Below are 10,771 nucleotides of genomic sequence, written 5' to 3' on the forward strand. Positions count from 1 at the left end.
GAGCAATTCCGACCGAAACTCCGCAGAAGTCTTTCAAAACGTGCCCAAAACGAGTCCAAAATGGCCCCCTTTTCTTGCTTTGACTCATTTCTTTTTGACTCTTGTTAAAAGCCGGCTTATCGAGCCGTTTTGTTCGCCGAAGACACATTTCTGGCAAGCGGCAAGCTGCACCGGCGAGGCGTGGCGGGGAGGCGGGGCTAAGGTAAACTAAGGAGGAGGAGTCGGCTCAGGTACAGGCAGGCGATTGGCGGAACCACGTCAAATTGAAATGAGGGGGGAGGAGGAGCAGCTGGTCTTCAACCCGGAAGTGAGAGACGGACGACGGAACAGGTGGCACAGACAGGTAAGCAGTAACCTTTTCCTTATTTCTGCCTTCCCATATTTTTCGTCGTTATGGCGTTCGTTCGCAAAAACGGCGTTCCGATGGGGTTGTTTTGGCGCTTCCGGGTAGGTCAGGGGAAGACTCGGCGATGACGTCACGGTTGCCTTGACTCCCGAGCCGCTCTTTTCAAAGTTTGCAGCGAAGAAACGCTCGTTTGACAAGGGCGTATTCGTCGATTAGGGTTCGTGGAAAGACTTTTGGCTTTCGGGGGGGATTCAAGGGTATTCGTGGAGTCCATTTGTGGATGCTGAGGTCCCAAAAGTGAAGGTCCTGGCGCGCATGCGCACCGACGTCTTGGGCCGGCGGGGATGTGTCGTTCGCGAACGTGACGTCCCCGTAAGCCGACTCTTGGGAGTGAGCGACTGATGCAGGCTGCTTTTTCTCCAGAATACGCATCCGATTGGTGTCGTTTCTGCGTCTGCTTTTCTATTAGCTAAAAGTTCAATTGGAAATAGTTCGAAGTACTTGAAGTTTATACTTAATCTACAGCGCTGAAGAGTTGATTTTTTTTTTCCCAAAATGACATCTGTCGAGGGTATCAATTGTTTAGGGTTGAATCCTTATTTATGTAGATTTGTAAATATTTTGATTGGCATGTTTTCAGGGGTCCCTTTTCACCTTTAACATTTTTATAAAAAAAAAAAAATTGAAAGTCTATTCTTGTATTTCATAGTTTATTTCTTTTTTTAGTCAAGTCATGTTTATATGTCATGCCCTTAATCACAAGGAGTCTCAAAAGGCTGTACAGACTATTATGACAGCATCCCCTGATCTAAAACCTACATGAGGGCAAAGAAAACTCAAAACCCTCAACATGAGGAAAATGAAGAAACCTTGAGAAGGGACCGCACATGTGGTCATCCCCCTTTCAGGATAACCAGGCCAAAATGGATGTCGCAATAACAAGTAATACACAGATATTGTCACTATAAAATAGGTTATTTATATGCCATAGAATAGAGGTGTGTTTTAAGCTTAGATTTCAACATTTCCACCAAGGTTGCAGATCCAATCTCAAAAGGCAGAGCATTTTACAGGACTGGGCCCCACATGGAGAATGCTCTCCAACCTGGGGATCTCTTCTTGGCTCTTGGGATCACGAGTAAACCGGCGTTTTCAGAGCGAAGTCTGCGGAGGGGGAAATTCAATCTGAAAGATTAGGGAGCAAGTCCATGCATGATTTTGTATACTACCAAGAGAACCTTGAAATCACATCTTAAGCTAACAGGGAGCCAATGCGGGTTAGCGAAAATCGGGGTCATGTGGTCAAACGTTCTTGTCTTAGTTAAAAGCCTCGCTGCAGGCTCTTGATTTTGGACTTCGGGGGACCGGAGAGTAGTGCGTGACAGTCATTGAGACGGGAGGTCACAAACGCGGGAATTCTAATCCCCGCATCCAACGGAGACAGCATGGGGCGAATTTAAGCAATGTTGCCAAGATGGAAAAAAGCTCTTCTAGTCCTATTCTTAACGCGTGTTTCACGTACTAGCTTCTTTTTCATCACACGTATAGTTACACACAAAGCGACAAACGTTTTGGAAACGTTTGCGTGTATTTGTCAGGGAACGGCGCTGTCGTCCGCGGCGTCTCAACAGGGCAGCCTGAGAGAAGACCGGCTTACCTTGATAAAGAGAGAGAGAGGTGGAAGAAGGACAGAAGTGAGGAAAGAAAAGAATGGCCAACTAGGACAGAAAGAGCGGGAAAAGTAACGGACACAGTGTGACGTCACGTCAGAGAACGATATCCCGAGCTGGACGAAAGCAATTCTCTTTCGTGTTAAAACATTGAACATTTTTGGAGCGAAGGTAACCAAATATTACACACTGTGGCTTTAACGCCAGCTGGGTTTTGCCGCTTTGTTTGCCCAGCGCTCGCTCCTCAAAGACCTCATTCGCCGGAGTCCGCTTCCCTTTGGGCGGAGCCTGAAAATGGATTCCCAGAAGCTTGTCGCATAACAAGTTGAATGGAACAATAGCACCCTAGGGTGGGGGCACCGGGGCGGTTCTAAATTGGACCACAAGCTGGCGCGCCACTTGGCAGGGGCTCGTTTTGGAGCAGGTCGGACCGGTGATGGGCGTGGTGGGAACGCTCCAATGGTAAGGGCTGGGGGCACCCTAGAGTGGGGGCAGCCAAGGGTGGGGGCACTGGGGCGGTTCTAAATGAGACCACAAGCTGGCATGCGAGGTGGGAGGGCGGGGCTTGGTGAGGAGGGGTTCGTTTTGGAGCAGGTCGGACCGGTGATGGGCGTGGTGGGAACCCTCCGATGGTAAAGGCTGATGGCAGCCTAGGATGGGGGCAGCCAAGAGTGGGAGCACTAGGCCGGTCCTAAATGAGACCACGAGCTGGCACGCGAGGTGGGAGGGCGGGGCTTTGATAGGAGGGGCTGGTTTTGGAGCAGGTCGGACCGGTTGTGGGCGCGGTGGGAACGCTCCAATGGGTAGCGCCGGCGGGGTCGGGGTGCCGGTTGCTGAGGCAGGGGGCGAGGTCTGGCTTATTTGTGGAAAATCAGGTCCACTCAGGTGTGGCAATTGTGAGCGGGCACGGCCGGGACAAAAAAAAAGAGGAAGGAACAGGCCATCTCTGAGGATACGGTAGTCAAATACTTCACTTAAAGGGACAGTGTGCTATTATTAGTACGACTCCTATCCCAATCGAGAGTCCTCGGGATTAGATAAGGTTAGGCCGATCCGCATCTTCTCATTTGCATTTATTGACCCGCACAGGTTGCTTTTGATTGATTTTGTTTACAAAAGCATCGTTTTGACACACTACAAGTAACTCTATTTGTTTACAGATAAAAACACAATTGAAAAGGTAGCGAAAAGTCATATCTGCCTTTTTTCAGTACAAAATTCCTGAAAGGCGATGTTTGATTTGGATTTTAGATTTCATTTTATGATACCGTTTTCCTTTAAAAGTGTTTCATATTACGATTGTGATTTTGATCTCTCGAGTCAAATATGAAACATTGTGGAGGTTCAGATTCGTAAAACGACCGGCAGAGGGCGTCAGCCATCCAACGAGTTCACCAAAGAAAATCTCCCCCAAAAAAACAGGGGCGTTAAAGGCAACATTTCAAGTTCACCCACCTCTGACTCCCCCCCTGCTAAATTAAATAGACAGCGTGCGTGATTTCACCACCGTGTACTGTAGCAAAGTATTGCGTATCACAAGCAAAAATGAGTGTTACAAAGCACGAGGAAGAATACAAACTACAGAGACTCAACGTGACCAAAGTGCAACATTTTTCTTCTCGTTTTTTTGCCTTTTGGGGTTTCTAGGGTACCCTTGCAGCAAGATGGCTGACAAATATGTCCTCATGATATTTATAAAAAAAAAGCCGCATTTCCCCACCTACTACGATTAAAAAAAATGCCAGTTTATTTTTAATAGTTCATGTATTTTTTTTGCCAGTTGTGTTTATCAAGGAGGCAGTTAATTATAAACAACATCCCTTTTAAATATTTAAATCGGATTCTGGGTTTTGGTATTTTTTGACATTTTGACTTTCAAATGTGGTATTTGTTCTCTTTCGGCGTTGAATATTTTGCGACTGTTGAGCTGGCCAGCAGAGGGCGCCGAACATACGAAAGTGACAGTTGACTTTGAAGTGTAACGAGGAAAAACCCCGGGGCCTAAAAAGCCACATTTGGAGCTTTCCGCCTTCGTTTTTTTTTCCCTGCAAGCGTTTACAAAAAAATTCCAGTTCAAGTCAAGAAAAGAAAAGGAACGGGGCAAAATCAGTCCCGGTTTCGTCTCCTGTCGCAGCCCCCGGTCCTTTTCCGGCTTCTTCTATTCGGGGGAATGAAATGGAATAAAATGAAATGATCTGCATTTCTCTAGCGCTTTTCAAGTCAATGACTTCCCAAAGCGCTTTACATTGTGCTTCACATTTCCCAATAGCGGCCGTGCAGCCGTGTAAGGCGCTAACCTGCTTATTGGGGGTATTAGGGGTTCAGTGTCTTACCCAAGGACACTTCGACATGTAACACGGACGAGCCGGGATTCGAACTGGGATCCCTTAATCCTAAAACGATCGCTCTACCTCCTGAGCTACTGCCGCCCCAATGAATCGGGTGGTGGCCATTTCATCCGGCATCTGTTCCGTTGTCTGCCTTTTTTTTGGAGATAGTGTATCACGGCCTGCCCGATTTCCTTTAAGGAACACAATCGGACCCCAAAAAACCACCGACATTGACGAAAACAATAACCGATGAGTTAGACTTTTCATAAGCACCCTGAATAAGGAGAGAGGCCAAACCTCGGATGAGAAATTCAGAATTGTTCTAAACTCAAAAACAACCCGACTTGGAGCAAAATAGAAACGGAAAAAATGAACAAAATTTGAGCCGAAAAATGCGTTTCTTCTAAAAATCCCCCGGGTTTAAAAAAATGACAAGGAAGAATTGAGCCAAAAGCAATCAAAACAACAACAAAAGCCTACCAAGACAACGCCCCAAATAGGACCAGAAAGGACCAAAAACAAAGTCATTGACCCCAAAACAAACAAAAATTAACCAAATCAAACCGTTTTAAAGAAATCAAACAACAAACTGCTAAAAGAAAACCGACTAAAAAGGAAAACAAAATGACAATTAAGCGCAAAAAAAATATCCAACCTTTCCTACGAATCCCCAGGGTTCAAAAAATGACAAAACTACAAAAGAGGTTAAAAAATGATGCCCCAAAAAATTTGACGACAAAAAAATAATGGTAAAAGAACAACAATAATTTGACGGAAAAGCGATCTAAAAATGGACCCACAATTGACCAGAAAGTGATCCAAAAAGTAAGCAAAAAGCGAACTAGAAATGCGATTTTGAAACGGATCCAAAAATCACCTCAAAACCAGACCAGAATCGTGTCAAGTGGAGACGGGGCGCCGATGAGCTCGACCCGGGACGTTGTGAATCGGTGGGCAGAGCACTCGGAAGACCTCCTCGATCCCACCGACACGTCTTCCTCTGAGGAAGCGGTGTCTCGTATCTCTGAGGTCGGAGTCACCGGAGTGGTCGAAAAGCTCGGAGTTCATTAAGATTCTGGATGTGGCGGACCTCACGGTCGGCACGGCTCTGCGACATCGGGGACGGGACATCTGGATTGACAGACTGGGGTGGCAGTTCCCCTTTTGTGTTCCAACTACAGGGGAATCCCACCTTTCAGCCTCCCTGGTAAGGTCTATACCGGAGAGAAGGGTTCCATCAGAAAATCCAATCTCCGATTCAAGAGGAACAGCGTGGTTTTTGTCCCGACAGTAGAACAGTGCACCAGCTCTACACACTCTTCAGGGTCCTCCAAGGCGCAGAGTCGTTTGCCCATCCGGTCTACGTACGTTTTCTGGACTCGTGTTCCTCGGGGAGCCCTGTTGGGGGTTCTTCCGAAATATGGGGTACCGCGCAGTGGGCGGAACGGATCGGGAAATCGACAGTCGGACGGGTGCGGCGTCCACCGTCGTGCGGACCCCATAGAGGTCTTTCGTGGTGAAGAGGGAGCAAAAAGCTCTCGATTTAGCGGTCCATCTACATCGCTACCCTCACCTATGGTCACCAACTATGAGTCATGACCCAGAGAACAAGATCCCTGATACAAGTGGCTGAAATGAGTTTCCTCCGCTGGGTGGCTGGGCTCTCCTTTATTGATCAGGTGATCATCCGGGTGGGAGTCTATGTAGAGCTGCTGCTCGGGCATCTGATAAGGATGCCTCCTGGACGCCTCCCACTGAGGGTGTTTCGGGCACGTCCCACCGGCAGGGGGATGACCCTGGACGCGGGCCTGAAAACGCCTCGGGATCCCGTCAGATGAGCCGGATGAAGTGGCCGGGCATAGGGAAGTCCGGGCTTACCGGCTGAGGCTGCCGCTCCTGCAACCTGACCCCGGATAAGCGGAAGAAAACGGATGGTTGGATGGACATCGAGGAGTCTGGAGCGATTTGATTTTGCGAAGCGTCACCCTAAGCCTGGACGCGTTTCCAACAGTAAAAAGCCAACGCAGTTTTTTGTTTTTCGTTTCAGGCGGCGTCGGGCATGTGTTCGGGGGAGGAGGGTCTGATCGGGATCCCGTTCACGGAGCACAGCAACCAAGTCCTGTACCAGTTGAACCGGCAGCGCCGTTCGGGACTTTTGTGCGACCTGACGCTGACGTCCCGGGGGGCCCGTTACCCCACCCACCGGGCCGTCATGGCCGCCGTCAGCCTCTATTTCCGCCGCCTTTTCGAGGCGGAGCGAGAGGCGGGGGATTCCGACGTGTGCCAGCTAGACTGCGTGGCGCCCGCCGCCCTGGACGCGCTGCTGGATTTCGCCTACACCGCCACCCTCACTGTGCCCGGCTCGGCCGTGCCGGACGTCCTGCGGGGGGCGCAACTCTTGGGGATACAATGCGTGGCTGACGCCTGCCGGGACATCCTGGGCCAGGAGCCGGAGGACCGGGGGGAGGGGCCGCCCCGGCGGGTCGTCCCGCAGAGGGCGCAACACTTAGAGATAAGTCGGGTGGCTGACACCCGCTGGGACGTCCTAGGCCAAGAGGCGGAGCCTGACCCGCGAGGTGCGAGTCCGCGCCGGCAGGATGCCGTCGCCCTAAAAGAAGAGGGAGGATCCCGGAGGAAAAGTTTGTGGATTTTGATTGAAACCTTTATTAACAAAAGAAAAGGATAACCTCATAAAATACATACCAGGTAGCAGGACGTCAGTGTCAGACATGAGGCCCGCAGGCCAGACCTGGCCTGTCTGAGGACTCGGTCCAGCCCGCCATCGATTTCTCAGGATTGTTACGGGTCCCTGAAATCCTTAAAAATACTTGAACCTTTTGCTGAAGTTTTGGGTAAAGTGCTGGTTATTGCTTGAAATTGTTGCCACGTTTCTTAAGGAGTCTATCTAAAAACGAGGCCGACACTGCTCTCCGGTGGCTTTTCTCTGCGATTGCATTTCTTCTTCCCTCGCGATGAACGCTAGCTGGCGTTGGACATTTTTCCGCCGACACCTATACGAGAAGACAAATCTATTCCCAATTCACTCGGGATGTCAAAGTCCCAGATTTTCCAAAAGGAATAGACGGCGGATCTATTTGCGGTTCTGCGAAATTCACGATTCGAGTTCTTCTTTTAGCAGTACCGGAATATTTTGAAACTTCTCCTTAATACCTGCTTCTTTCGTGGAACGAAAAGCGTGCACGAACCGTGATTTTGGAGTATTTCTTGGTGGTCTTGATCTCAAGTTAAGCGAATGCTCTCCCCGGCCTTTAGTGGTCAGTGTTAAGTTTCTATCTCCTGGTGAGTCGGTTTAGGCCTGAAACGGCATTTACTCGATCGTTAACATCATCCGGTGAACATTGTTTGTGAAAAAACGCAGTCGAAAAGATCCTATATCTTTTGCGACGACAACCTCTCTCTCACTGTCTCAGACGCAACCCCTCGCCTTCTGATCGGCTAAGCCACCGAAGCAGGGGCGGAGCCGACAGCGGCCGCTCTGCCGACTCGCGAATCGAGGCCGCCGATCATATTGACGTTTCGTCCCGTATGCGATGAAGCGTAAATGTAGTCAACTTGTTCTACGGAAGCGCGCACGGACAGAGGAGGAGATATATTAGCTTTTATAGCACAAGCGTGCGGGTTTGGGATTTGCATACGAAAGCAGGCTAAATGCGATGAGCTCTTATCATAACACGAGTCGGTCAATCCGGCTCTAAAACGGGAGCTCCGTCAAATCATTTCTTTTTCGTTTTAAATTTGGTCGTGTCGGTGACATTGACATTTTCATGGATTCGTTGTAAAAAGTTTTGATGTGGCTTTGTAGGAGTTGCCGCTAAGCCTCACTTGATTTCCTGTTAGCAGTGAACGACGACTCGTGTAAGTTGTGTCGAAATCCGTATGGCTTTACTGTAAAACGTTTGTTTCTTTTTGCACGTTTTCAAATGTTGAAGCTTTTACAGCGAATGAATACGTGTTATCGGCCTCCTTTTAATACTAAGGATCGGTACTGGCCCCGAGGGACCCGCATCGGTCCATCCTTAACGTGCAGGGTAGGCAGAATGCTCAAGCGCGAAAGTGAAAACTATCCATTTAAAGTCGCTGTTCTTTTTGAAGTCGAGTCCCGTTTCTTTGTCTGGCCCTGGATTGCGCCGAGTCTCAAAGGGCTTTTCTATGATGGCGTCCCCTGAACTAAAAGCTACAAGGGGGGCAAGGAAAAACTCCAAAACCTCAGCAGGAGGAAACTCTGGAATAGCCGCTCTATACAGGTACAATAATAAAAGCCAAATGAAGAAATACTCATCCTCGCCCCGTATTCTATATCTATGGCAGAAAAGGATGGAAAGAAGAAGGAGCCGCTGCCCACTTTCCGCCCGGGCGAGATCCTCTACCGACGGAGGGAGAACGGCGACCCGGAGGCCGTCCCGACACCGGAGAGGGGGCGGGTGCACGAGGGGGGGCCGGCGTCCCGTCCTCCGCCCGCAGACACGGAGGGGGCGCCGACGGAAAACGGCAGGGGAGAGGGGGCGGCGGGCAGGAAGAGGAAATCCCCCTTGCCCCAGCAGTGCCCCGTCTGCCACAAAACCATCCACGGGGCCGGCAAACTTCCTCGCCATATGAGGACGCATACCGGGGAGAAACCCTTCCAGTGCTCCGCGTGCGGGGTCCGCTTCACCAGGTAAACTCGGCTCCTTCGCTTGGATGTTTTCTGCCTGTTTTGCTTGTTATTTTAGGTCGGGTTTTGTTGCCTTGGATTTCATCTTTTCTGGGTTTGGTTGTCTTTTAGTCATTTTTTTTAGGGTTCGTTTTCTGGGGTTTGTTTTGAGTCGCTTTCTTTTGCCATTTTTGATGTTTTGGGCTTGTTTTTGGGGGGGATTTTATTTTCGGTCGATTGTGTGGTGTTGTTTGTTTTGGTGTTCTCGTCATTTTTGGGTCGTTTTGTTGATTCTTGTGTTTTTTGGGGGTCATATTTTGGGGCAATTTGTGTTTTGGGTTGTTGTTTTGCGATTGTCTTGTTGGGGATTGTGCTTTGTTGTCAATTTCTTTTGAGGTTGTGTTGGGTGTCGTTTTATGCTTGTTTTGTCGTTTGTGTTGTTTAGCCATTTTTGGGCATTGTGGGTCATTTTTCGGTCACTTTCTCTCTTTTTTTTTTTTGTGTATTTCGGTGCTTTTTCTTTCATGCTTTTTCTACCAGCGCGTTTTTCCTCCTTCTGAGGAGGCGCGCTCGGTATAACGGAGGCTGAATACGGGGAGACCGGATGTATTTTGGGCGTTTGTTTTCAGGAAGGACAAGCTGAAGATCCACACCAGGAAGCACACGGGCGAGCGTCCTTACCGGTGCCCGCATTGCCCCGCCCGCTTCCTGCACTCGTACGACCTGAAAAACCATTTGGCCCTTCACAGCGGGGCCCGGCCCTACGAGTGCCCGCTCTGCCACAAGGCCTTCGTCCGGGAGGACCACCTGCGGCGACACCGCGAGGGCCGCGCTTGCCTGGAGCGCCCCCGGCTCGGCCCGCCGGCCTGGGGCCTCGCCGGGGTCCCCGACCGGGAAAGCCCGCCGGCCCCGCCGCCACTCGGCCCGCTTCACCAACGACGGCAGACTTTTCCTTCCGGGGGCCGAGAAGGCCCCGACTCCGAACCGGCCACCTCAGGAGCAGGTGTGGGACCCGGAAGGTGACCGGGAATAGATGGGGTTCTGGTTCAAAAATCGCCCCCGACCCGGAATAGGACCGGTCGGCTGAAAAGGAAGCCGAAAGCACTTAAAACGAAGGTTTACCGGGAGAAAGACGAGGAAAAGCCGATTCTTTTCTTCTTTTTCCAGTAAAAGAACGCTAAAAGATATTATTTATCTATTTCCGACAGTTATGAGCAAGAATGCGATGAAATTATTTTATTCTACCGTCGGAAACTTGTCGTCCTCGTCAAAAGAGTTCAAAAATGAAGTCTATAATTGGATATCATTTTCCTATTTTTGACGTTTTGTTGTGAGAAAATTGTGCTATTTTTTTCGCTATTTTGGACCAAAAATAATAAATAGCGCTGTGGACTAATGTTATATCTCCCCCTTTCTTTGTCTCGTTTTTCTGATCAAATACGACTAAAAGTCAAATCGGGTTTATTGATTTCATTTTTTAAGTCCAAAATGATGGACTTTTTCCCTCCTTTATCCTTTCTTAATTTTCGGGGGTCTCCATCTATCCATTATCTTACGGTGACCTGGGTCGGGGCGGCCATACCGCCCTGTGCCCGAACACTTCTTCTGTCGTCTCTCCGGCCTGACCTGGGTGATGGCGGGACGTGCCAGAAACCAAAACGAAAGTCCTTCAAAAGTGCTCGAATTTGTCTGTAATAAAACCTCAAACCTCCCTTTCTGGCTTAGAATTCTCAGATATCGGAGTCATCTGCTGCCACCTCAGCCAAAACAAGTG

At 49.5% G+C, this 10,771-nt stretch overlaps 1 protein-coding gene across 1 annotated transcript; it reads left to right on the forward strand.

Annotated features, from left to right (window-relative positions):
• Nucleotides 1-282: 282 nt before the first annotated feature.
• On the forward strand, nt 283-10,398 carry zbtb7b (zinc finger and BTB domain containing 7B). The gene is made up of 4 exons (XM_088327613.1): nt 283-343; nt 6,394-6,985; nt 8,676-9,021; nt 9,627-10,398. The coding sequence occupies exons 2-4, from the start codon at nt 6,406-6,408 to the stop codon at nt 10,018-10,020; spliced, it is 1,320 nt and encodes a 439-aa protein (XP_088183739.1). The 5' UTR covers nt 283-343; nt 6,394-6,405; the 3' UTR covers nt 10,021-10,398.
• The last annotated feature ends 373 nt before the right edge of the window (nt 10,399-10,771 follow it).

Source organism: Urocampus carinirostris, chromosome 2, assembly GCF_059441175.1.
Source record: "Urocampus carinirostris isolate Australia breed hairy pipefish chromosome 2, RoL_Ucar_1.0, whole genome shotgun sequence".
Taxonomy (NCBI): Eukaryota; Metazoa; Chordata; class Actinopteri; order Syngnathiformes; family Syngnathidae; genus Urocampus; species Urocampus carinirostris.

Bases quoted from the DNA above. Each gene is read 5' to 3' on its own strand.
- zbtb7b (XM_088327613.1), top strand. From the start codon at position 6,406: ATGTGTTCGGGGGAGGAGGGTCTGATCGGGATCCCGTTCACGGAGCAC. The intron at 6,986-8,675 runs GTTTGTGGATTT...TATCTATGGCAG, and splicing joins GGGAGGATCCCGGAGGAAAA to AAAAGGATGGAAAGAAGAAG. The intron at 9,022-9,626 runs GTAAACTCGGCT...GTTTGTTTTCAG, and splicing joins TGCGGGGTCCGCTTCACCAG to GAAGGACAAGCTGAAGATCC.